This window comes from Pezoporus wallicus, unplaced genomic scaffold, assembly GCF_028554395.1.
Source record: "Pezoporus wallicus isolate ANWC-B61680 ecotype Strahan unplaced genomic scaffold, APGP_CSIRO_Pwel_v1 contig_2348, whole genome shotgun sequence".
Taxonomy (NCBI): Eukaryota; Metazoa; Chordata; class Aves; order Psittaciformes; family Psittacidae; genus Pezoporus; species Pezoporus wallicus.
In genome coordinates, this window is record NW_026636985.1 from 1,358,189 (window position 1) to 1,384,311 (window position 26,123).

The 26,123-nt window shown below is 47.6% G+C and overlaps 2 protein-coding genes across 3 annotated transcripts in view; one reads left to right on the plus strand and one right to left on the minus strand.

Moving 5' to 3' along the window:
- Positions 1 to 559: 559 nt before the first annotated feature.
- On the plus strand, positions 560 to 18,849 carry GMCL1 (germ cell-less 1, spermatogenesis associated). The gene is made up of 14 exons (XM_057402549.1): positions 560 to 717; positions 833 to 956; positions 2,724 to 2,820; positions 3,844 to 3,941; positions 4,409 to 4,521; positions 5,199 to 5,264; positions 5,445 to 5,529; positions 5,655 to 5,745; positions 6,208 to 6,348; positions 10,225 to 10,294; positions 15,062 to 15,137; positions 16,007 to 16,152; positions 16,357 to 16,444; positions 17,563 to 18,849. Exons 1-14 carry the CDS (start codon positions 560 to 562, stop codon positions 17,653 to 17,655), a joined length of 1,446 nt encoding a protein of 481 aa, XP_057258532.1. The 3' UTR covers positions 17,656 to 18,849.
- Positions 18,850 to 22,876: 4,027 nt separating this feature from the next.
- Positions 22,877 to 26,123, minus strand: part of HK2 (hexokinase 2) — a 32,621-nt gene continuing 29,374 nt past the window's right edge. For both annotated transcript variants that reach the window (XM_057402542.1, XM_057402543.1), the window contains exons 15-18: positions 25,912 to 26,095; positions 25,529 to 25,684; positions 24,903 to 25,136; positions 22,877 to 24,015 (exon numbers count right to left, since the gene is read on the minus strand). In XM_057402542.1, the coding sequence (XP_057258525.1) occupies positions 23,871 to 24,015; positions 24,903 to 25,136; positions 25,529 to 25,684; positions 25,912 to 26,095 (719 nt within the window). In that variant the 3' untranslated portion in view covers positions 22,877 to 23,870. The remainder of the gene's footprint in view (positions 24,016 to 24,902; positions 25,137 to 25,528; positions 25,685 to 25,911; positions 26,096 to 26,123) is intronic.

The following is a 26,123-nucleotide window of genomic DNA, read 5'->3' on the forward strand; positions in this document are numbered from 1 at the left end:
GTGGGATGAGGTTCCACAAGGCAAAGGGGGCCGGGTCCTGCGCTTGGGTCACAACAACCCCATGGAACGCTCCAGGCTTGGGGAATTGCTGCTGGGAACGGCTCATGGGGAAGGAGCTGGGGGTGCTGATTGATGGAGCTGAGCACGAGCAGCTTGTGCCCAGGCAGCGCCCAGCATCCTGGGCTGGATCAGCACCAGTGCGGCAGCAGGGCCAGGGCAGGGATTGTGCCCCTGGTGAGGCCGCACCTCAAATCCTGTGTTCAGCTCTGGGGCCCTCACTGCAACAGAGACATCGAGGTGTGGAGCGGGGCCAGAGAAGGGCAATGGGGCTAGAGCAGGGCCTGGAGCACAGGGGTGATGGGGACCGGCTGAGGGAGCTGGGGGGGGTCAGTCGCAGACGGGCAGCGCTAACGGGTCAGCGGGGGCCGTGGCACCGCCGCACCCGGCGCTTTCCAGGCCCGCTCCCAGCCCCGGTGCTGCCCTCAGCCCCGCCCCGCGCAGGCGCAGAGCCGCCAACAGGCTCGGTGGAGGCTCCGCTGCTCCTCAGCGGGCCGCGGCCATGGGCTCGCTGCTGAGCCGGGGCCTGCGGCGGCGGCGGCACCGAGAGCGGCTCCCCCCCGGTGATGAGGAGCCCGGGGATAGCGGCGGCCGCGGCAGCAAGAGGGGCCGCGGGGACAGCGACTGCGACGACGAACGGCTCCACAGCGGCCGCCGCAGGTCGGGGCTTGGGGCGGGGAGCGGCCTCTGAGGGGGCTGCGGGCCTCGGTCAGGGCCGGGCTGGGTGCTTTGTGCTCGGGGTTGTTCATGGGTGCGCGTTTGCGGCTGTGTACAGGAAGAAGTTCAAAAGCACGTCCGAGTACATTTACCTGACGCTGTTCCTGAACGGCGAGAACAGCGACATCAAAATCCGTGCCCTGGGAGAGGAGTGGAACTTGCACAAGATATATCTGTGCCAGGTGAGCGGCCTGCTTCCCCGCGATGGGAGCTGTGCAAAGTGATGTCGGGTGAATGTTAAGTGTGACTTGAGGTAGTTTTGTTTCCTTGACGGGAGGTGGTCAGGCTCTGCTCCTAAGGAACAAGGGATGGGACAAAAGGAAACAGCCTCAAGCTGCCCCAGGGCAGGTTTAGATGGAGCTGAGGAACAATTCCTTCCCCAAAGGATGCTCAGGCATTGGAACAGGCTGCCCAGGGCAGGGCTGCAGTCACCGTCCCTGCAAGTGTTCACACAGCCTCAGTGCCATGGGTCAGTGGTGGCCTTGGCAGTGCTGGGTTAATGGTTGGACTTCATCTTAAAGCTCTTTTCCAACCTGGTTGATTCCATTATGTTTTGAACTTTGGAAAGGCATTTGTGTGTAGCCAAAGTTTGAGCAGGGGCAGCTAGCTCTGAACAGAACAGTGTTTGCCCAGAGGGCAGCTGGCAGACACAGCTTTAGGGGTCTTTAATTGGCTTTAGTTGTGATTTTGCCTCTCCCTACCAAAGGGAAGGTGTAAGCGGTTGGGCAGCCTTGCCTTGTGCAGCATAAAGTAAGTCCGGTTGCTGTTTCCACTTGTGTCTGTCACTGGAATGATGTGAGTACAGCGGCAATGACTTTGGAGGTTAAATAACTCTGTGAATTACTCTGGGTGAAGTGATGACTCCTCTTACTGTGGTCTGAATGTTTCGGTGTCCCTCATCTCCCGCGTTACTGCATTGAGGTTGCTAAATGACAGTAAGCATTTACTTGCTGCTCTTCCTATTGATGGCAGATCAGCAGGTAGAACAGATCCTCCAGAAATGGAGGATTTCCTTTTACTGATGCTCTTCAGTAAAATGATCATTCCTCATGAAACTGAGGGGTTGATCTACGTGGCAAAGCTCATACAGCCTCATGAGCGTTGATTGGTAAGATGGATGAGGCCCTGCCTTTGAGAGTAGGTTCGACTGTCATCATAGGTAGGGGATATGCTGAAGGTATAGAAGTATTTCCATCATCAGGTAAAATCAAAGTTGGATTGCATGTGACTTGCTGCCCTGAGGTGAAATGCTGAGGTAAGAGGTCAGGGAAGGTGGTGCTGTACAAATAGGATTTATTCATCTCTCAGGTGAAGTTTGATGGGTGATAGCCTCATAATGGGCACATCTGCTGCTGAGAAGGAGAATCATGACTCCTAGTAGAACAGTATGTTTCACTTCATTTGGTTGGAAACTGGCTAATTCTAGTTTTATGTGCCTTACCCTTTAGAATAAAAGGTCTCTCTACATCGGTGCTGCATGTGTATGAGTCCTTGGTATGAGACTACAACCTTGTACCTTTCTATGTCTTGCATGCTTTCCTTTCTACCCCCCAGTACCCAAACTGGCATTCCCTAATGCCTGCAGGATTTGTTGTCCACCAGTATCATTAAGGACTTAGTTCTTGGACTAATTATATCCCTAATGGTGGTGTGATTTGAAGGAAAAGAGCTTATGTGGCTTTTCTGGCCCTTTAAAGCTCTTTACTTACTGTGATTACAGACATAGAGTACAAATCTTCTCTGCACGTTTTCACATTCAGAAACAGAGCAAACACAATTCATCCTTTCTCAAGTATGTCAGAACGTTGGAGCTTGTGGAAAGTTCCCTTAATCCATTTTTGATCTGCATAGAGTTAAATATTAACCAGTTTTCATGCCTTGTGCTGCTTTAACAGCTTTAATTGGAATGAAGTCTCTTACTTGAGTTCTTCTCTTGTCTTCCCTCGTAGTCAGGCTACTTTTCCAGCATGTTCAGTGGATCTTGGAAAGAATCCAGCATGAACACCATAGAACTGGAGATTCCTGACCAAAATATTGACGTAGAAGGTGAGTGGGAACCTTTTATTCAAAGAAAACTCTGGAGCTAGAGGTTAAGTTGAACCTGGCAAAAATAACTGCAAATACATGCTTTATTTTTTTAAGGATAACTTTGAAACTGGTAAATAAGAAACTGGGGAGAATGAGTGCTGTGCTCATTCAGGTTTGAGCTGAACTGGGGTCACCAACAGAGTTGAATTCATTTCTGTACCTCCAAGCTGGGAGGAGCAACCACTTGTTTTGTTGTTTTGGCATCAGTGCTCTTGAGATCAGCTCTTGTGGCCACCCAAGTTTGAGGGTGAATCCCATCTTCCTCTGTCTGGTCTTGAAAAGCTCAATCAGGGTGAGTGGACAGAATGTTTTGCTGTGGTTCCAATCACCATGGGGCAAGAAAGCAGTGTTTTTCAGAGGAGTAGCAGAGGCACTTGTAACATCGTAGGAATGTCTCAACGTTCTGCTAGTGTTTGGCTTCAGAGAAGGATCTTGAGGTTTAACTTCTTTTTATCTGGTTTTACTGCTCTCTTCATTGCTCCATGATGTGACTCTGTGGCTGGTTTAAGACGAGTATTTTGTTTAAGTAGTGAAAGGACAGGACAAGAGGAATGGCTTTAACCTGACAGAGGGGAGACTGAGATGTTCTTCCCTGTGAGGGTGCTGAGGCGCTGGCACAGGGTGCCCAGAGAAGCTGTGGCTGCCCCATCCCTGGCAGTGTTCAAGGCCAGGTTGGACACAGGGGCTTGGAGCAAGCTGCTCTAGTGGAAGGGGTCCCTGCGTGTTGCAGGGGGTTGGAACCGAATGATCTTAAGGTCCTTTCCAACCCCAACCAGGCTGGGATTCTGTATTTAATTGCTTAACACCAAGTTTGTTTTCTGTTTCATGTGTGTTTGGGCTGGTAAAGACTCACTTTATATCCAGAGGCAAATAAGATTGTAGAGAATGGGTGCACACAAGTGGTCTGGTTACCTTGAAGGATTCTTTTAGTTAACCTGTGCTCAGTGTCCTACCTTTGTTTGATGCCTGTGCTCTTTTCAGCTCTACAGGTGGCTTTTGGCTCACTGTACAGAGATGAAGTGTTAATAAAACCCAGTCAAGTAGTTGCAGTTTCAGCAGCAGCCTGCATGCTGCAGCTGGTGAGTGATAAATATGCAACATTTTAATGCTTGTTTCTCAGATAAACAGTTGATAATGCACGTGGATGTGTGTACTGCTTCACCCAGAGAAATGAATCATCTTTTCAGACCAAGCAGGGGAAAAACCCCAAACATAATGCAGTGGTTTGATTACAAATGCTGTGACAAAGATCCTGTTGTAATATTAAGTGCTGCTCTGAGAATCGTATCTAGCAGTAGATTAAAACGTGTTTTAACAGCTCATTTGTTCTGCCCTGAAGGTGTTCATTAAGCTTGTCTTTCATATGGTGTATTCTTGAGAAAAGTCTCTATTTCTGAGGAATGTTGGCTTAGTATTTTGGGTACTTGTCCCTGTAGCATGTGTGGCTTTTGTAACTGTTGAGGCATGGAAATCTGTATGAACTGCCCAATCTTTGACACTTCCCGTTGGGAAATGTAAACTTTGCGTTGTTTTTCCTCCCCTGCAGGATGGCTTAATCCAGCAGTGTGGTGAAACAATGAAGGAAACCATTAATGCCCAAACTGTGTGTGGTTATTATAAGGCAGCGGAGACATACGGCTTAGACTCGGTGAAGAAAAAGTAAGACTTCATTTCTCCAAGCTGCTTTGTCCATTGCTGTTTTAAAGTGTGAATTTACAGTCAGGAGGATGACACCCAAGTTAACTGTTACTGGTTTAAAGCTCTCTGACTTGGGCTTTGCTTGTCCTATTTGGTTTTCCAGTTTCCACTAGAATTGATAACCTTAAAATTGTAGATGAGCATAGATGGATTGGCTTTCGCTGTGAATAAATGGATTACTGAAGTATATTAGGCTTCAGTGTAACAGTGAAATAATGCTTCTGATCATTGACTGTTCTCTCACAAAGCTGCTTTAACGTGCACAACCTAAGCTTAGCTTTATTTAAATAGGGTGGATAACTACACACTGGGGAGCAGAATGCTGAGGTCAGTCCTAACTGCTTCCTTCTGCTGTGAATTCCTATGTTCTCAGACCTTTTTGTGGCATTATTAGGACTTTGATTTTCGCTTTCATTCTACCCTGAGAGAAACTAAATGCAACTTTTGAGAGTTTTAGAAAAAGTTGGAAAAATTAATGGTAAACTTCATGGGTTTTAAATACTTTGTCATGTTTTTATGCCCTCCTGCCTGGGGGTTATGTGGTACATAGCTAGGCTGCGTGAGCCTGAGCAGCTCTTGCAGGAATGTTGACATATGTAATTAAAAATGCAGGTCCTAACTCCTTCTTTTTAATGTAGGTGCCTTGAATGGCTCTTGAATAACATGATGATTCACCAGAGTGTGGAACTCTTCAAAGGAATCGGGTATGGAGGCTTCAGTTAACTTCCAGTCATGAAGTACAATTCCTTCCAAAGTATACAGCTCACTACAAATAACTTCTTAGGCTGTTGGTGGTTGCTTGTCACCTAGCTAGCTCACTTGGTTTTGTCTAGATTGTCTCATAGAACTCTTATGATTTTATGATCTTACTTGCTTGTTTTCAGCATAAACCTCATGAAACAGCTGGTCAGCTCTTCAAACCTCTTTGTAATGCAGGTGGAGATGGATGTGTACACCATGCTCAAAAAGGTACTGTGCAAAGTGTCAGAATCTTTGTAGGAATGAATGCATGATGAAAGTGTCCCTTCAACACCACTTGTGTTCCTTACTTGAGAGCTTCAATTCGCTCACTAGAGGCTGTTTGTTTTACCTAGTGGATGTTCCTTCAGCTCGTGCCTTCTTGGAATGGGTCTTTGAAGCATCTCTTAGGCGAAGCTGATGCCTGGTTTGCTGAGCGTAGGAAAGGTAGGAGTAATTGCCATGGCCTTGGATTGGGGAAGATGTGGGTTTGGAGTGAAATAGGTCTTCCTCCACTTGCAGGCTTTCTCTGTTTTCTCTGGGAAGGCTTGTCCCTGCCAGCACTGCCCAGCATCAGATTCTCAACAGCAATAGCTTTTTCACTGCTTTGTCCACATGTTTTCACGTGAGCAGAGATAGTCGCTGGTTTTGCTTTGTTGCTCTTGCTGTTGTTCCATTAGATTAACCTTTTGTTGCCTTCTCACTAGAAGGCACTAATGGAATTCAGAAAGGGAAAAGTTTGCTTTGACATTGCTGAAAGGATTTGGATGCAAGTGGTTTCGTCATTTCAGCTGCAGAAGGTGGTTTGCCTGCTCATAATAACTTTCTCTGTTCAATGGCTTAAAACTCAATCTCAAATACAAATAGGGTCTGGAAAACAAACTGTAATACAGGTGCTGTGTCTTGCAGATTTTGACAGTGACATTGCATTCCTGGAATCAGAAGAGGGGAATCAGTTCCTGTCAGTGTTCACACACTTGAGGTTACAGCATATCATCAGTGACTTGGCATCGGCCAGAATTCTTGAGAGAGATTCCCTCATACCCTCAGGTGAGTGAATGCTGGGCACTGGTGAGGCTGCACCTCAGATCCTGTGTTCAGCTCTGGGCCCCTCACTACAACAGAGACATTGAGGTGCTGGAGCAGGGCCAGAGAAGGGCACCAGAGCTGGTGCAGGAGCACAAGTGTGATGGGGAATGGCTGAGGGACCTGGGGTTTTAGTCTGGAGAAGGCTCAGTGGGGACCTGATCACTCCCTACAACTGCCTGACAGGAGGATGGAGCCAGGAGGGGCTGGGCTCTGCTCCCAAGGAACAAGGGATGGGACAAGAGGAAACGGCCTCAAGCTGCCCCAGGGCAGGTTTAGATGGAGCTGAGGAACAATTCCTTGCCCAAAGGGTGCTCAGGCATTGGAACAGGCTGCCCAGGGCAGGGCTGCAGTCACCGGCCCTGCAAGTGTTCACACACCGTGTAGATGAGGCCCTTAGTGCCATGCGCTAGTGGTGGCCTTGGCAGTGCTGGGTTAATGGTTGGAGTTGATCTTAAACATCTTTTCCAACTTAAAGGAGCCTATAAATGTCATTTCACACTGTTATAGATTACTGCTATTAACATCACATTATCACTGAACAATAAAAGTCCCCATTCTCAGCTGGCTGCTGAAGTCTGAGTTCACAGAGCAGCTTTGTTCTCTGCTCAGAAGCTGTGTAAGCCCAGCTGCTGAGAGATGAGTAAGTCTGGAAGTGAGCTACCAAGTTGGGCTCTCACTTGAAAATGTTTTCCTTCTATCATTCATGTCTTTTGTCATGGAAACCTGCCCTTTTTTCTCGTTCTGTTTTGGGGTTTCTGTGGGTTTGGTTTTTTTCCCCTCCCCTCCCCTGAGTTAGCTATGCTCCGTGTAACAGGGTTTGGACTTCTCATGTTCTGCCTTTGAATGTGGTTCCTGATATCCTTGCTCCATATTTCCCTCTGTTCATTGTTCCTATATCATAGTTGAATCTTAGTGCTGAATTTTGCATCTTGACTCTGACAGGTTTTGTTCCTGGCTCTCGTGTACTTTGCACATCTCTCTGCACTATAACTGTCCATTCACCTGTGTCTCAGTGATGTCTCCTTATAGGTGCAATTCCCAAATGTAAATTAAGACTGCTTTTATTAGCTGTTTATCATTCTTGACATCTGTGTTCTTGTCCATACTTGTAGCCTTGGGGTGTCCCTTTGGCCATACATTAATACTTAACCTATCTTTGAGTTCCACTGCTGTCTCCCTGTAAAATGAAAATGGTTTTTCTTCATCTTACACTGGCTTTTTCCTTCATGCTGCCATGGATGTCAGCACAATGGTGATACAATGCTAAACCAGACTTGTCAGGGTGTTTCTTGTGAAGCCTGCTCAAGTTGGTAGATGCTGTTGAAACACTTTCCTGACCGTTAAGATGACACAGTGAGCATCACAGATTTGCCTTTCTTGTACTGCTGTATCCTGTCTCTGCTAGAAATAATGGTTTAGTTGCTCTTTGGAGATGAATGAATAACCTGGAGCAGCTCTTTCTCACACTTTGAAGCTGAATTACAGCTCTTGATGATGTGGTAAGATCCTTTCCTCACCAGAATTCTGTCTCCTGAGTGAAGGGGAACAATTTCTGCTGCTTAAATGTACTGGTTTTCCATGCTTTGGTTAAAATTAACACCTTAACGGATGGAGAAGAGACTCTTCTGCACTAGTTCTGACACAGTGAAGTACAAAGGAACTGGGTTATTCTATGCTCAAAATGTCTGTTGAAATGCGTTCTCTGAACAGTAGGTGGAGGCCTAGCATTAGACGCCGCATCCAGCCCGGGTGAAGTGTGTGTGAGCAGCCTGCTCCGTTATTGCCAGTAGATGGGGCAGGTTTTGTCCTCAAGCAAGTGACAGTATTTGAGGTGATGCCTAAAAATCCCGGCAGAGAAGATCTGATTTTTGCTGTGTGGTATTTTACATGCTTAAGTGATGTATAAACTGAATACAATCCACCTTGCTTAAGATTTATATTGGTACGGATCATAATCAAAGTGCAAATGCATCTTCATTCTGTAATAAACCAGAAGATAACTTGGTGGGAACGACTCTTTTAGATCCTAATTTACTGATGACACAGGAGAATTGTGGATTATTTCCTGTTGAGGAGGAATAGTTGAAGGGAATGGTGTAATTATTCATTTCTTTTATACCCTGTGCATACACAGGACCTGCAGGAGGCAACTGAGAGTGTTCTTGTTTGAATAGGAAAGATGTAAGAGACAGAAATGTGTCTGTCTGAAAGCCAGGTGTGCATTGTTCTGTTTTACTTGGTAACTTCTCAGTGTTTCCTAAGCAGTATTTTCTCTCTTAATGTTTGCAAATTAACAGTTGAAATATGCTGCATGAAACAGAAATAGAGAAGATCCTTTCCTCCATTCTCTATTCTTTACCTGTGTAGTTTTCCTTAGTTCATTTTTTATACTTGTGCTTTGGTTAATTCCCATTTTGGCCCTTTCACAGTCTGAATCTTAGCTCTAGAGTCAGTTGTCAAGTTTGCATCCGGGTCTTCTAAGACAATCTCACTTCTTCTCCCTTCTATCATATTCATCAACAACCTCTTGTTTTCGTGGGAGCTGTGGTTCTCACTGTCCCTCTCTTCCATTCCTCCATAGAGTTTGTTCTGGAACATGACCTTGCATACTTGCCCCCTTGCTTGCCCAAGAAGAACTTGCTGTGCTTTTGCTGGCCTGTCATTCCTTTTGTATAACTGACTTTAAGTTATGAGGTTTTGTTCTGCTTTATCCCTTGGTTACAACTGTTACATTAATACAGCCAATAAAATCTTCATGGTGCTGTCAGAGGAAGATGTGATTTATCTTTATTCCTGGTAGGAGACAATTTCTGTTTGTTTCCACCATATCCATTATAAGTCACTGTTTTCTCTATTTCTGTTTTCTTCTTGTTTAGCTCAGGCAGAATTCTGCTGAGGATTCAGAAAACAGCCTCTTTTCCCAGGGGCTTTTAACAAGCTCCTTGGCTTAACAGAGCTTTGCTCACCAAGAAGATGTGTTGGGCTGCATCACTTCTGGCAATCGTGAATGCTTGATCAGATGAATACAGTGCTGGGTTATTTAGTGTTAGTTGTGTGTATGTTGTATCACGGAATCATAGACTCATCCAGGTTGGAAAAGAGCTTTCAGCTCATCAAGTTCAACTGATCCCCAGCACTGCCGAGGCCACCGCTAACCCATGGCACTGAGGGCCTCATCTACACAGTTCCTTGGGAGCAGAGCCCAGCCCCTCCAGGCTCCATCCTCCTGTCAGGCAGTTGCAGGGAGCAGTCAGGTCCCCCCTGAGCTTTCCCTTCTGCATCTGAACCCCCCAGGTCTCTCAGCTGTTCCCCATCACCCCTGTGCTCCAGGCCCTGCACCAGCTCCATTGCCCTTCTCTGCCCCCCCTCCAGCACCTCAATGTCTCTGTTGCAGTGAGGGGCCCAGAGCTGAGCACAGGACTCGAGGTGCAGCCTCACCAGTGCCCAGGGCAGGGGCACAATCCCTGCCTTGGCCCTGCTGCCGCACTGGTGCTGATCCAGGCCAGGATGCTGGGGGCTGCCTGGGCACAAGCTGCTCGTGTTCAGCTCCATCAATCAGCACCCCCAGCTCCTTCCCCATGAGCAGCTCTTCGGCTGCTCTTCCCCAGGCTTGGAGCATTGCATGGGGCTGTTGTGACTCAAGTGCACTTTGCCTCCTTGACCCTTTTATCAATAACACAAGTGTGGTACCAGGTGGTGGGTTTGCACTGGTCAATAAGTGTAACCTTATTATTTCACTGTGATTTTATTTCTTCATGTAACTGTTCATGAATGTCCCATTCCCAGCTCCAGAGACAACACCAAACTTATTTATCCTGTTATTGTTTTTAATTTTAGAATGGCTGTCCCCTGTTTACAAACAGCTGTGGTTTGCCATGCTCAGAGTAGAGCAAGAGAATGATATTGGGTAGGTATATTACAGGCTTTCCTTTCTTTCTTTCTTAAATTAGAAACCTTCCTCTCCTATCAAATCTGACATGCTTAACTTCTGGAGATTAAGAGGAGCAGGGGAAAGGGGACTTCAGTGGTTTTAAACTCTGTTGCTCCCTCGGGAGCTGTCTGTTCCCTTGGGCTAGCTGATCTCCTTACCTTTTAATAGCAGAACTCTGGAAAACTTGAGTAATGCAACCAGAGGTAAACGCTGGGAGGGATCTTCTGTGTTTTCTTTTATGTTGGTTAATGCTTTTCACTGCTACATTGCCCTGATATACATGTCAAGGCTGTGAAGCAGTACTTCAGCCTTCCATGTTAAAGATGACTTTAGAAGTACTGCAGACAGAGAAGCCTCTTCTGTCCTGCTTCTTCCCTCCCTGGGCTGGGTGGACAAGAGGTTGTGGTGCAACGTAACTGTACTGGTGTAGAAGGCAATGTGTCATTTTTGGTTTAGGCAGGGATAACTCCACACTAACCTTTGTTCTGCCTCTCTCAGGCAGCGAGCAAGGGCCCAGCACCCAGCAGGGCTTGGCACCCTGGGACCTCTTTGCCTTGTTCCCTTCTAATATCACAGCCTTTTGCCCAGCCAGTGTTTAAGTTTGATACCACTCTCCATTGTCAGTGCCTCCAGCTTGTCCCAGCTACTGCATCCTTCTCCACTGCTAAGTTGCTGTTTTCTCTATAATCCTATTTTATATCCCATCTTTCCTCCTTCCTAAACCACATGCTGCACTGTGGTGACATTGCATTGCCATTGAGGATATTCCATGGTGGCACTGCCATTGAGGAAAATTCCATGGTGCCATTGCCATTGAGGAAAATTCCATGGTGGTATTGCCATTGAAGAAAATTCCATGGTGGCATTGCCATTGAAGAAAATTCCATGGTGGCATTGCCATTAAGGAGTTTCCATGGCAGCTGTCAGCACACATGTCATTTCTGTGTCCTTTCACAGATGTGCCTGGAGCTGTGCTTTGTGTAACACCCTCACTGGTGTCTGTGTGTGTAAATGTGAGCCTGTGCCCCCCCAGAAGTGGCAGTGGCTTGGGCAGCAAGGCATGGTGGTTATGTTACATGTGTGCATGTGATTGCAAACTGTTTGCCTTCCTTCTGCTTCATTTCTGTGCCTTGCATTGAGCCAGGTCCCATGATCTCTTACAAAATAAATACCAAAACTGTGGCAAGATGCAGCTGAGGGAGTGTTTCCTGCCTTTGTCTTCTCTTCCTAGTTCTTAGTGTGCCTTGTGGAGGAGGAGCCTCACGTCAGGAAGCTGCAAAATGTTTGTTACCTTGCAAAAACCCATAAACCAGCGTCTCTGTGTTCTGCCATCGCTTCTGTTAGCCCAGCATTTGCTGCTCTGAAGATCATAGAATGGTTTGGGTTGCAAGGGACCTTAAGGCTCATCCAGTCCCAGCCCCCTGCCATGGGCTTCCACTGGAGCAGCTTGCTCCAAGGCCCTGTGTCCAACCTGGACTTGAACACTGCCAGGGATGGGGCAGCCACAGCTTCTCTGGGCACCCTGTGCCAGCGCCTCAGCACCCTCACAGGGAAGAGCTTCTGCCTAAGAGCTCATCTCAGCCCCCCCCCCAGCAGGTTAAAGCCATTCCCCTTGGCCTGTCCCTACAGGCCCTTGTCCAAAGCCCCTCTCCAGCTTTCCTGCAGCCCCTTCAGGCACTGGAGCTGTTCTGAGGTCTCCCCTTAAGGAGCCTTCTCTTCTCCAGGCTGCCACTTGTCTGGCAAGTTGCCCTTCTCTGGACCTGCTCCAACACCTCAGTATCTCTTGTGTAGTGAGGGGCCCAGAAAAGGAGTATCATCCTTCCAGCTCCTAAAGATCCATGTCGGGTGGTCACAGCTTGTTTCTGGTACTATTGTTCTCTTGGGAAGACTTTGCTTGTAATGCTGTTGTTGATGGATTTAGCAGTAGGCGATTGGACATTGTGTGTTACTTCTAGCTCATATGGGAGCCACAGTTAACATGGAAGTGAGGATTAGCATAGTCGTCAAAGCTGCTTTTGCTTGTCCAGTTTTCTCTCTTGCAGTATGGGATTTTCTTCATGTTTAAGACAGCTAAATCTGAAAATACCAGCTAGGGAAGGTTGTGCTTAACAATAGACTGTGTTTGCCCAAACCTTTTATTCTGGCCTTCATTGCCAAGGGCTTTCCTCAGTAGCAACGGTAACAAGTGGAAGGGATGTAGTGTTTCTTCTCAGTATGTCTGCTTCTGACTTCAGTAGTTTGCAAACTTACTGGTTCAAGGTGACATGCAGGTTACTGTTTAACAGTCGATAATGGGTTGTCTTGGGACATGGTGTTCTCTCGAGTTGCATGGGAGGTAGTGGGAGTGCAGGCACCTGTGTGTGTAGCACTTCCCTGTAGCTGTGTGCAGCTCAGCTCTAATGTTCCTGGTCCATAGCATGCAGTCTCTTATTGCAGTCCTGAGATGCTTTCTCTGTATTCTGCCAAGCTGCAGTGCCACCTCACTTGTGTCTTAGAAGGGAAGGCTTGAACTGTTCCATTGTATTAAAGCAAATACTTTGGGCATTCGAGCAACCTGTGGTTGAAAAAAATGAGGTTTTATTAGACCATGCTGTTATCCAGATCTGCCGCCCTATCTCTTGCATTTACTGCCTCTTGTTGATTATCTTAACACATTTTTCCCCTTAGAGATAAGGATGCAGACTTGGTAAGCTGAACAGAACGTGAAGTCTGGCTCCCAGCAAGCTGGAGTAAGCCCTGTTCTCACATCCCACATCCCACCCTGGTGCGCAGCATCATTGTACCTGCTTGTTCTAGGACTGCCAACAGGAAAAGCAATGTTGCTTTGAAATGTGCAATGTGGTTTCCTCTTTGATAACTGTAGAGAGGAAAAGTGAACGTTTCTCTCCTCCTTCATGTAGTTTGCATTTAAAAGGACTAAATGTTTTATAGCTCTTCAGAATCTGAGGAGGTTTTAGTGTGACACTGGAGATTTTGGCTTTGGGCTGCAGCTGCTCAAGGTTTACTTGATGTGCTCAAGTGGATCTGTCTTTTTTCATAGCTACACATCTGTACCAGATGCCAGACAGATCTTTCAAGGCTGTGATTGGATTCTCTACTCTAATAGTCACTTTGGCAGTGTTTAAGAATGAAATAGAATCACTTGCCTGTTCACTAAGCATATGGTAGGCCAATGGAAGTGGTTAGAGCTGGAAATCCTGTATCTTCTGAGGCTTCTCAAGGGATTGAGTGAGGGGAATACAGCTGTCTGGTTGAGCATTACCTACTGATGCTTGTGAAAGTTGGGACTGAACAGAAATATCACCATTTATCACCATTGCTGCGTTTAGGCTACATAACCAGTTCAGCTAGAAGATGTGGAAGGAGCAGACAGGAGAGTTTGGGATGAATTTGGTTAGTATGATTTGCTTAACTTCATACAATCCTTCATCTTCCAGGGTGGGTTTGTACAGAAACAGGGGGTGAAAAGACCCCAGACTGAGTTTGTAAAAGCTGTAGCTACAAGTGGGGTGTGTGTCCAGCAGGAAGAGAAGAGCTGCTGCTCCTTCTTGCTTCTCTAGCTCGAAGTGTATTTTTTGACATTGCAGGTTTGTAGTTTAGTGGGGGGGGGGATATTGCCTTTCATTGTGATTTGTAATACTCAGTTTAAGTGTTCATCCTCAGTGTAACGTGAAGGCTTTCTGGCAGTCGTTGCTTCTTTGGTTGCTGATGTAATCCTGTCTGAAGTGAAGTGAGCAACTGGAAAACTGGGGCTGATTTGACTTACACTGGCTCTGCAAGGCTTTGCTACACCTTGAAACGCCGCTGGCAACTCGGGTGAAACAAGTTCACGTTGATAGAGGATGACAGAACCAAGAGGCTTGTGGCACTTTGTGATCCTTGGGTGTAAACTTGCTTTAGACAAGTTGCATAACCAGGTACTTGAGAAATCATCTGGTGTCTCTGTGGGTGCTGCTTCGTGCTGCTGTTCTGCATCGGTTCCTTGGCTGCAGCACTCTTATGTCTGCACCTAGTAACTGCGAGGTACAAACTGTACCTACTGCGTTTAAAAAGGACTTACTTTAGGGCTTGGATTATGTATTTCATTGCAACAGCTATTGTTTTCGTATCTGGAAAGGTTCTTCTGTAAAACTCCTGCCTCTCACAGCTGAGAGAGTTGGAGTTGTTCAGCATAGAGGAGAAGACTCCAGGGAAACCCTGTTGTGGCCTTTCAGTTCTTAAAAGGAAAAGATGGTAAAAGACTGGTTTGTTGTGACAGGGCGAGGTGTGATGGTTTTAAACTAAAAGAGGGGGATTCAGGCTGGGTGTGAGGAAGAAATTCTTTACAATGAGGGTGGTAAAACACTGACGTAGATTGCCCAGAGAGGTGGTGGATGCCTCATCCCTGGAGATATCTAAGACCAGGCTGGATGTGGTTCTGCACACCCTGATCTAGTCGAAGATGTCCCTGCTCATTGCAGGCAGTTGGATGAGCTTTGAAGGTCCCTTCCAACCCAGACTGTTCTGTGATTCTCCCTGAGGTGTCCCAGCCTGGTTTATAGGCCAGTTTTGTAGAGCAGTTGGGTGTTCATGGGACAATTTGGCCTAGAAGGGATCCTGAAAGGTTGCCTGGTCTAACCTCTGCTCAAAGAAGGGTCAGTTGTGTGGTCAGACCAGTTTGCTCATGTCTGTTCACCTTTCCCACGTTGAAATTCCATCCAAAGCTGTTCAAGTGTCCTTAAAGATGCCCTTTTCTTTTTGTAGGCCTCAAGAAATAAATAAAGAGGAGCTGGAAGGAAACAGCATGAGGTGTGGCCGAAAGCTTGCCGAGGATGGTGATGTAAGTGTGGCACGTGGCTCACCGAGCACCACTGACGTGGCTTGGACATGTTGGCTGTTTTCAAAACATGTTGCTCTTAATTGTCAAACTGCATCAAAACGATGTGGTGGAGATGATACGTGTGAGAAATGAGTTTGTTCTCCCTAAAAGGATGAAAGCACTTTGCTGTCTCTGTGATGAATAAGGAATTAGTGGTTTAATTGTGCTCATAGGCTGCAAGCAAGGCCATGTCTGGGGAAAACTTTAGGGTGTGAAAGGAGGGAATGGAGCCATGACTTGTCATTTGAGATCTGTAAAATACAGAGTTAGTAAAAATGTAGCTCTGATCCCTGATGAAAAAGACATTTTTAGCTGGGAAATGAAGTTTTCTGGATAAAAATGTGTAATAGTCACAGCCAGAAGCCCTGTGTGTTCCATACCCATATATATGTGCCTTTAGGTGGTAGGGCCTGTGAAAAACCCCAGGTTTTTTCCCTCCTCAAGTTGCTTAACCTAAGGATTTTATACTCCAAGGAGTGCTTTAGGCATGGATAAGACCTGTAGTTAAGTGCTACTCAGAAATCATAGAATAGTAGAATGGGTTGGGTTGGAAGGGACCTTAAAGCTCCTCCAGCTCCAACCCCTGCCACAGGCAGGGACCCCTTCCACTGGAGCAGCTTGCTCCAAGCCCCTGTGTCCAACCTGGCCTTGAGCACTGCCAGGGATGGGGCAGCCACAGCTTCTCTGGGCACCCTGTGCCAGCGCCTCAGCACCCTCACAGGGAAGAACTTGTACCTTAGGTCTTCTGTTGGAGAAGTGGTGCTTATCATTCATGTTGTAGCCAATACTCAGACTGGTTTGTTTGGGTTTCTTTCCCTTCTTTTCTCCAGTACTGCTGGCGCTGGACTGGGTTCAGCTTTGGCTTTGACCTCCTTGTTACTTACACAAATAGTTGCATCACCTTTAAACGGAATACACTGAGTCAGCCATGCAGTGGATCAGTCAGTCTGCAGCCTCGGAGAAGCATAGCCTTCAGGTAAGCAGTAGCCAAGAAGCAGACCCTGTGTGTATGCCAGAATGTCTTAATCATAACGACGTTTTCCATCTGTGCTTGCAGTTTTGCTGCCTCCAAGTCAGTTAGGGTTGAAAATGGTGTTCTGTCTCCTTGGGAGAAACTCTTGGTGCTGGAAAAACTAAGTTATGGCAGACTTAAGTAATTTACCTGTTGTTACATCCCTAGGTTACATCTCGCCTCTTTTGACAGCACTGGAAGAGTTACTCGCAGTATAACAACAGGGTATCAGATCCTAAGCTTTGAGAAGGACCAGGTATGTTTGTGTGTTTTGGAGCTGTTGAACTTGAATTGTGGAGTCCAAAGCATGACAAAAATGCTGAGAAGTCCACGAGGCTTTTGAAGAGCTGTTGCTTATGTGGAATTTCAGGTTTCCTTTTATAGGTAGTGGATATGAAGCTGATGTGTGAAGTGTAACTAGAGTAGGATAGCATGGGTTTCATTAGTGTTGATAATGATAGTCCCGTGTTGCTGCTGAAGCTGTCTGCTGCCAGTGTAGTGTTCTGCTGCGCTATTCCTTGCTTTCCCAGACTTCCAGCACTGTCCATCAGACTCCTGCTTACTTAGAGGTGAATTTGGGGTTTGAAGACTCTCTTGTATTGGAAGCTGAAGAGTTAAAAGAGTGTCTGCATATTGTTCAAGGCTGGCATTTATTGATTAATTACTATTGTGAAAATGAGATGAAAGCCTGTGGTGTCAGCATTATTCTCAGACTAAAGCCAAAACACAGCACTTTAGGAAGAAAATTAACTCTGTCCCAGCCAAAGGCAGGACAAAGCCTCAGAGAAGAGTTTTCTTAAGAGCACTTGCCCTTTTCTACCCGCTGGTGACAGCAGAATTGTATAAGGGATGTGAAAGACTTGATCACCAAGTCTTTTCCATCCTCATCAGCAGTGGTAAATACATCATGAGTACATAGAAGACTTCTCCTCAAAGCTTTATCCTACGGTAGGGATGGCACACGCAGTTTTGCTGCCCCAAACCCAGTTTGTAGGGTAAAACCCAGCATTTCCTACCTGCTTTGAAGTACACACTGCTCTGGGTTGCCTGGGTGGTTAAACCTCTGGGAACTGATAAGAGGCAGAAAAGTCTCCAGTGTGCTTGAAGAGAAAGTTTGCTCAGCCATTTCGTGTGCTTCTTATCTTTGGTGCAGCACTGGGGCAGAGGGTTATAAGCATGTTAAGAGTATCTTATCAGTGTTAATAACATAAAACATCTGCTGAAGGTGAACTACTGTCTTGGGTGATTTTTTTATCTTTTTTTGATATGTAGTTAATTAAAATATGTGGAATATTGTCATTGATCTGGTTTTCTTTTTGATGTACTTCTAAGAGCATCGCTTACTGTGCACATTCCCCTGTGTTTGCTTTGCAGGAGGAGGTAGTGATGTATTTGGACAGTAGACTCCTGATCTTCCCAGTCTATATCTGCTGTAACTTCTTGTACACATCACCAGAGAAGCAGTGAGGCACTGCCAGATCATTTGGGAGACCTCTTTGGTGGAATCCAGTAGCACTTCTATAACTCTGCATGCCTGCTTCCCATTAAACGCCCTGCTGACGCACAGAGCTTGGCACCAACAAAGGCCTTACACTGTGGCAAAGATACATGGCCTTAGTATCCTCCTATGCACCTCTGAAGAGAAGAGCAGAAATTAGATAGGACCAAAACTAGTTCTCCCATTCTTTTTTATTTATTTCTCTTCTGCATCTTCAGACAGGGGCCATTCCAGGTTTAAGGAATGTTACACTTCAGGCAAAAACTGAGCCAAATTGGAAACAGGGAATTTGTGTGAATGTCAGCTTATAAACGGACCTGTTAAATCCTGAGCTCACATTGTAGGATGTGTAGGTTTTGTCACCACGTTTTGGGGGGATTTAATACCAGATCCGTGTTACTTACTTTTGTGCTCCTTTTCCATTAGGGTCACCTATGTCTGTCGAAGTGTTGCCTGTACATCCTGTTAGTTATTTAACTGTAGAGATTCACAGACCTTGGTTTTAAGCCTTTATTGCCCCTCATCCACGTTTATTGTTCTTGTTCTTGGGCTTCTTTTTAACATTGCAGCATATATTTCATTTTTTTAGCATGTGAATTTGCTATTGAGGAGGTTCATAAGTGAATTATTTGTTTTCCATGGACTGAAAGCACTCTAATGTACCAAGCAGCATTTCAGTCTCAAACAGCAGCTTACTCTGCTCACACCAAATACCAGTGTTTGAATGTTGCTTTTTGTGACTTGTTTTAACTGTTCTTCTGGGATTACACCCTGGTTTAGCTCAGGAACCTGTGACCTTTGAGTGCCTTGGAGTTGTAAGTGTTAACCCAAACCTCACTTCACTTGAGCACGGTCACAGCATTCAAAGGAAGAGCTGGGAAGAAGGGATTCCTTCTGGGTTTTGATGAATGAGTCAAGTGTAAGAGGTACACTGTAGCCTTGCTTTGTATGTGTTGAGTTTTATGTTTCTCTGTTGCAGTTTTGAATTCCTATCAACAGGATTTTTGGATTCAAAGGGAGAATTTTACCTCTTTAGGCTATTTTTTTTTTTAATATCAGAAAAGCAGAAACCCATTTGTACTTTTATAACAAGGATTAAAACGTGTTAGGCAAGATGGAAAAATGGGGCAACTTGTCAATAAAGGACTTCAAGTGGAATACTCCCCCATGTCTACCCTTTTCTGCCATGAATAGCTTTTCCTATTGGATTCAGCCCTCGGATGCACCTCTGTGTAATCTTGCCTTGTGCCGTACTTCAGAAGCAGGAAGCAGAAGGATTTTAAGGCATTCACCTGCTGCAGCATCAAACTTGGTACTTAGATGCTTTAGTAAGCAGTTTTCTTGGGTTTAACTAGAAATACCAAGCCTTTAAAGCCAAGTCATGGGTTGAGTGGAAAGGAGTTTGTGCTGCTGGTTAATGGCAGAACTGGTACCTAAAACCGAGGTTGGTTTTAAACAACTCCCTGGTTTTTGTGGAATATAAAGGTTGAAATTTAAGCTTTGGTGGTGGGTTGTGCTCCACAGGGCTCCTGCTTTGTGCACAGGGCTCAGCACCACCTGTTTTTGTCCAGATCCTGAGCTGCCTTTGCACTTTGCTGGCTCCCAGGGTCAAGCCATTGCTGTGTGTGAACACATCTGGCCAACACATCTGCCCTGCAGCTGGGGAACTACCTCTCTGCAGGGGGGTGAGGGTGTGGAATGTGGAGCAAGAGCTTCCATGAAACTCATCTTGGTATTGTTTCTCAGATATGAATGAGTGTCCTGATCCTACCTGGACCCTCCTGGTTGTGGAGGGACTGTCAATGCAAGGGGACAAATCCCTTCCAAGCTTCAGTCCAGCGGGCAGGATGAGGGCTTTGGGATGGGGCAGTGGTGAAGGTGCCCTTCCTCAGGGGTAGCTAAGGAGGAAGAGGAGCCCAGAAACCAAAACACATCACAACTTACCCCAGAACGTGGGGGGATTGGTTGGTTGTTTTTCTCTCTTTTATTTGTCACTGACTAGGAGCAGCAGTCATGGCAAAGGGGGAGCTGAGAAGTACAACACCACACTCAGGAAAACGGTATGAAAAGTACAAAAATAAGGAAGCCTATTATATATAATATCATTGCAGTCAATTCCTAAAAATAAATACTGTAAACACGACAGAACAACATCAGGTGAATCTACAGTCACTCGTTTCTGCTAGCAGCTGAACAGTCTTTGGCTTTACTTAACTCCCCTGCCCCGCACGGAGCCAACACCCACATTAAGATGCATTTTCTTTGCCTCAGGCCAGAAAGACTCCAGACTTGTCAGGAATGTGGCAATAACATGACTCTTCCTCACTCCAAATGCCCCTGTGACCAGGAATTGCCTCTTTTGTCTTCAGTGAGTGCTGTTCTACCAAAGCAAGCACAAGAAGGTATTTCCCTTTCTATCTGCTGGGAGGGGAGGGGATTGAGGGGAGGTGGGGGACCAAGGATTCCCCCAGGCCAGTTTAGTTTGCTGCTGCCACCTCTGGCATGGGGAACTGTGGGGTTTATCACTCGTTTACACCTCTCCCTGCTCCCTTCCCATGCACTTGGACCTTCACCCTCTTATCTCTGATAGCCTGGCTTGCTGATAAGAGAGAAGATTGCCAGGGCAGCACCCAGGCTGCGAAAACCTTTTGGGACAGGCTGCCCCAGGGCTGCTTTCAGGCCAGAGATCTCCACATCCCCCATACTCCTCATCCTCTTGGGTGATGGAATACCAGCTTCTCCTCTGCCTTTGGGAAGGAAAGAGGCAAATTCCTCTCGCAAGGCTCAATAATTTGCTGTTTGTGTGTGCTCACACATACACATTTATATATAACTTAAAATAAGCAGTGCCAATAACAACCTGACCAAACTACCAACAAATAGAGAATTGCCAGGGAGGAGAGGGCAGTGTCTCCAGTGGAGCAGCTACCACAGTGGAAGACACTGTTCTCCTGCTGCTTCTGGCCAAAGAAGGTGCCCGCACAAGGCCAGGAGTGCGAAGAAAATGCATCCTAATGGGAACAACCAAGCGAAACAAAAGCCATCCTAAATCCACAAAGCAGTGCTTCTTGCTGGAGAGAAGAGACAGGCTGGGCACGTCCAGGTGATCAGTCTGTCTGTCTCTCCCTACATACAATAATTTGATCTTCCCTTCGTATCACGAGTTAGGATTTAATCTTCCCTTCTTCATTTTAAACACATTCACAGAACATCCCACGGCAACGTTTTGGTGTGAGGTTACAGTCCCACCTAAGTTACAATCAGACTGTACAGCAAACATCTCTGGTGCTCACCCCCTTTGAGACAAAAAGGAGCACAAACTTCTCCAAGTGTTGGATGAAACCCTTCCCTGTACAGCCACGGCCAAGGGCATAGCTGTGATCACAGGTTAACATGAGTGTCTTACAGCGCTTCAAGTATTACTCTTTAACTTACGAACACTTCAGACCCTGCTTTATCTGAGCCAAAGCAAAAGGGAAGCAAAAGCTTTCAAGCTTTACAGGAGCCTTGTGGATATCCAGGTGAGCATCCATCTGCCCAAGCCCAGCCAAAAATCCCCCCTAACCTCACAGAAAGCTCAGATCCACATTGGGCTCCATGTGAGCTCCTTCCCTGTGTCAGCCCCGCAGAGCAGATGCTGCTCCAGGTAACTCATCCTGCCTTTACTTCCTCTATTCCAGGAGAGGCGAAAGCACTCAGCACTTCATCACCACCCTGCAAGCTCAGGGCTAATCCTTCCTGCTGCTGTAAAGTCCCAGCCCATCCCTGCTGCAGAGAAAGGGCATGAGGTTACCCTGCTCCTAACCAGGTACTTCACTACCCACGTTTCCTTCTCGCCCTTTTAGTCACCTGCTCCACCAATTCACTGAGCTGGAGCCTGAATCAGCTACCAAAGGGCTGCCCCTTGTCCCAACCCTTCCCACTTTCCCCCCAAAACTACCCTTGTATAGAACGCAGCTCGCTACCTGATGAAAACACTACCTACTTTAAAAGGGGTACAGCTGGATAAGAGTTTAAAAACAGCCACTAATGTAACCTCCTGCAGGGTGCAGTAGGTAAAAAACCCATTTCTCCACGTTTTTCAGTAGGCAAAATGCTGGTTTTCTGGGGAAAGAATCACACACAACTGCTTGGTACCACGTTAGAGGGTTTCTGTATCAGCTTTCCAGGTTTATTTAACATCTGCTCAAACTTCCACTAAACTTAGTCTCTTACGTGGCTTCTCTACACAGGCAGGTTTTATTGGTTAAAATTGTCTTGAGGCTTATAAAAAAAATAAGCATTTAAAATGCCCAAAGAGTAATTTTGCTTTAAAGTTGTGCTACTGAACTTGACCCTCGCCATAGAAGAGAGACTTTTGGTAATGAGGTTACCCCAAGCAGTAGAAAAATATCCATTAAAAATAGACAAAATCTCTATCCTCCAAACTGAAGGGCTCTTGGTGGGATTTAGGAGTTAAATTCTTTTTGTACATCACTGGAATTTCATTCTCTTCTGCTATATATTTACAGGAACATCCCCATCCCTATCTGAGCCTCTGCTCACCCAGAGAACTGCAGCATCTCCTTCATCCACAGGCTTTCTGTTGGTGAAAATGAATCTCTTGCTTTTCCCCATGGCACACAAAGGGATGCTATGGGAGCACAAAGGGATGCTGTGGGCACGCACGTCCCTGGGAACGCTCCCAGACAGCCCCGAGGATGCCAAATGGAACTGAGGTGACACCAGTTATCGCTGCTAACTTCATGGAATGAGTTGGGATCGCCTCTGCCTCGCCGCATCACCCTTGGGATGTGTGACTGGGATGATGGCAGGAGGGACACAGGGTCCCTGCAGAACTCTGGGATACTTCAAAGAGCAAAACGGGCCAGGTAGGGCAGGGGGACAAAAGAAAACCTCTCCTTAGGCTAAACCCAGCCTCATCACCCTGCACACGGCATCCCTGGCTTTCTGGTATCCCTTTTGTTCTGGGGGTAAATCCAGAATGGCCAAACCTCTGGTGTTCCTGCCCTTGGGAATTTGGGATCTCTTTGTCCAGTCTACCCCAAGAAAGTTTTAAATTAAAAAAAATATAAGTACTCTGTACCCTTCTTAAACGACATTAAAAGGTGAAATCAAAACTAAGCAATATAACACCCCCCCCCACCCCCCTCCCCCCCAAAGACTATGTACATACAAAGACATAAGATCTCTTGCAACATAAATACACAGTGTTTGAATCCAGGTGTCACCTAAAAGGCTGAAGACAGAGGACGATTTCACAGCCAAGAAGCAAACCCAACTCACCGCACAGGACCATGACAGGGGGTGAGACCCACCCAGCGTGGTGGCGGCTCCCTCTTACCCGCACATGGACCAGGGAAGGGGGCTAGTGGTTTCCAAGGGGGTGTAACACAACCCTAGACACATGCCACATTCCTACGCTCTAGTCGGGGTACGGGAGAGAGGTTGGGAAATGGGATTAGACCCTGAGTCCCCAGTTATTTCCAGGCACGTGCTCTGCTGGAGCGGTTAAAGGGGCACCTCTAACTTGGCCCAGCAGGTTCTTTATTATTGCTCACCACCAGAGATACTTGGTACCTCTCAGTGCAGACTCACGGTGGTTGAGGTTCTGCACCCTGTGCTTTTAAAAGTTACCATGACTTTCATGGAAATAATACAGCCTTGATCAGGGTAAAAGACTAATGGAGGTCTTTAGCCCAATCTTAAAAGAGGTTTGCTTTCTACAGCACGGACACGCTAGGACTCCGACAGACATAAATAGGTACCAGTTAACCATAAAGTGACAATGCAGCATCTTGATTATTCTAGCATTATCCTTTCTGCTGTTAGGGAAGATGTGAGAGTGGTTAGGAGATGTGGGGAGGAGAGCTGCGGGTGGAACAGGCCCAGCTCTAACTGGAAATGTAGGTAGACAGCCAAAAGACACTTTTAGCTTTACTTGAGAGGCGGTTTTATGGCATGCAGTAAAACTCCTAAGACAACACTTTATAACAAAGCACACAGCATCTCCAGTCCCACTTGGGAGGAGCTCGAGAGAACAAGTAAAGCTAAGAGTCTGCTTGCAGGGGGAGGCTGCACGTGTATGTGTGTGTGTGTGTGTGTGTGTGTGTACGGAGGGAGGGAAGGAAGGGGAATGTCCTGCTTTGCTGACACCAAGCTCTTCGGCAACCCCTCCTTGCTCCTACCGCTGGCCAGCCTCCCGGATGCGGCACGCCACGGCTGTGATGAGCGCTGCGCCCTTGCCGCTGCCGTCCTCCGACTGCAGGAAGGTCACTTCGCACTTGGGGGACAGCTGCTTCACTGTCTCGTGCATGACCGTGGAGAAGCTGCAGGGAAAGGGGAGAGCTGGTGACTCAACCCGCCTCGGGTAAAGGCGCCTGCTCCGTGAGGAGCAGAGCACATCACCCCCTTCGTGTCGAGCTACAGGGACTCTTCCTCAGGGACTGTAGGGGTAGGATAGGGGGGAATGGTTTTAAACTGAATCAGGTTGGAGATAAGAAAGCTCTTCCCTTGGTGCACCACAGCGCCAAGAGAAGCTGTGGCTGCCCCATCCCTGGCAGTGCTCAAGGCCAGGTTGGACACAGGGGCTTGGAGCAAGCTGCTCCAGTGGAAGGGGTCCCAGCCCGTGGCGGGGGTTGGAACTGGGTGAGCTTTAAGGTCCCTTCATCCCAAACCATTCCATGATTCTGGATACACAGAGGAGATGGATGGAGAAAGAGCTGCCACATATGAGGCATTATAAAGCCAATCTCTGTGCTGCAGGCCAAGCCCACAGTTAGCACGATACAATCACGCTCTCCCTCAGGACTAAATCAGCCCCTTCTGTAGTCCCACCAATCCCTAATAAACCTTAATAGCCCTGACCATCCTCACCTGAGGGATCTCCAGAGCCCTCCCTCTACCCATGGGCCCCTGAGCCCTATTTAGGATCAGTCTGTGCCCTTAATCCCTGCTGACCGTCACCGTCCTACAAGTACCACCCTCCAGCTCAGGCATGGTTACAGTTTTGCTTGGCCATAAACCTTCCTGATCCAGATCATGGGTTGACTTCTCGGGTTAGACCTGCTGATGATCTGATTGAACCTGGTCACCATCACTGGGCCAACCCAGCCTTAGGTCCTGCCTGGTGCGGTGTTACCTGGGTGCCCCATCCTTTAGGCCCATCAAGCTGAGCACATAACCCCCCCTTGGAGGACCCTCTTGCTCAACTCACTGCGGGTGCAGCTTGTAGAGGGTCCCGTCCACACCGACGGTGACCTTGAGGAAGTCGAGGCCGCGGTTCTCGCGGATCTTGTCCACCACGGCAGCCATGCCCGCGCCGCAGAGCTGCGCCGCGCGCCGCGCCACCACCGCGCACACCTCCTTCACGATGATGCTGTCGTCGCACGTGCTCTCCAGGCCAAGGTGCTGCAGGATGGAGCGGACCTGGAGCAGGGCTAAGCAGTCGCTAGAGAGGACGCAAAGGGATGGGCAGCGTGAGGAGACGGAGCAACGTGGGCGCGTGGCTTCACCTCCTCTTAGCTACGTCTTGTGTAGCTCTACCGCTCCCCTTTAACTCGGCTTTCAGAGCTGGATGCGGATCTGATGTCACGTCCTAATCCGTGGGGCTATTCCAGCACAGAGGATAAAGAGGCCTCTGTGTTGCCAACCCCAGACGCTTCCTTGTCTCTCATCACCGGTGCTGTCAGAACCACGTGGGTTTTGCTGCTGCATTGCACCCCCCTCTGCCATCCTGGCTCCGGATTGAGAGCTTGGGACGTGTGCCCCAAACCCTGGGAGTGCTTTCCCCCAACTCCATCTCCGATGCGCAGCTGGATCGCCCTGCCTCTCGGTCCTCACCTTTCGATCTGCGACAGGAACTTGGTCTCAAAGATCCCTCTGGTCTTGAGCCTCTCTGAGATCCGTCCCCGGAAGAGCAGCCCTCGCTTGGTGAAATCCATCAGGATGTTGCGGACGATCTCCCCCAGGTACATCCCACTGATCATCTTCTCAAACCTGCAGAGGAGAGGGCAAGGCTGGCCATCAGAAAGATGGGGACCGGCTGAGGGACCTGGGGGGATTCAGTCTGGAGAAGAGAAGGCTCAGGGGGGACCTGATCGCTCCCTACAACTGCCTGAGAGGAGGATGGAGCCGGAAGGGGCTGGGCTTTGCTCCCAAGGAAAACAAGGGATGGGACAAGAGGAACCGGCCTGGACACCCAGCCCTACAAAGCCACCACGCACCTTTGCTTCCCTGGGTTGAGAGAGAGCTCGTCCACCGCCAGGTCGAACTCAGTCCGGATGTCATCCAAGCACCCGTTGTCCCCAAACGCTCCCCACTCCATGTTGATGCACATCCTGCCCTCCTCCCCTTCCACCAGCTCCACGTTCCTCATCTCCTCCATGTAACAGGCGTTGCTGCCCGTGCCTGTAGAGAGAGCAGCAGCTTTCAGTGG

What these genes read in the sequence shown, in the direction of transcription:
- GMCL1 (XM_057402549.1), top strand. Translation starts at nt 560, where the DNA reads ATGGGCTCGCTGCTGAGCCGGGGCCTGCGGCGGCGGCGGCACCGAGAG. An exon ending in TTAGACTCGGTGAAGAAAAA is followed by an intron (nt 4,522 to 5,198) that starts GTAAGACTTCAT and finishes TTTTTAATGTAG; the next exon opens with GTGCCTTGAATGGCTCTTGA. An exon ending in CGGAGAAGCATAGCCTTCAG is followed by an intron (nt 16,153 to 16,356) that starts GTAAGCAGTAGC and finishes TTACATCCCTAG; the next exon opens with GTTACATCTCGCCTCTTTTG.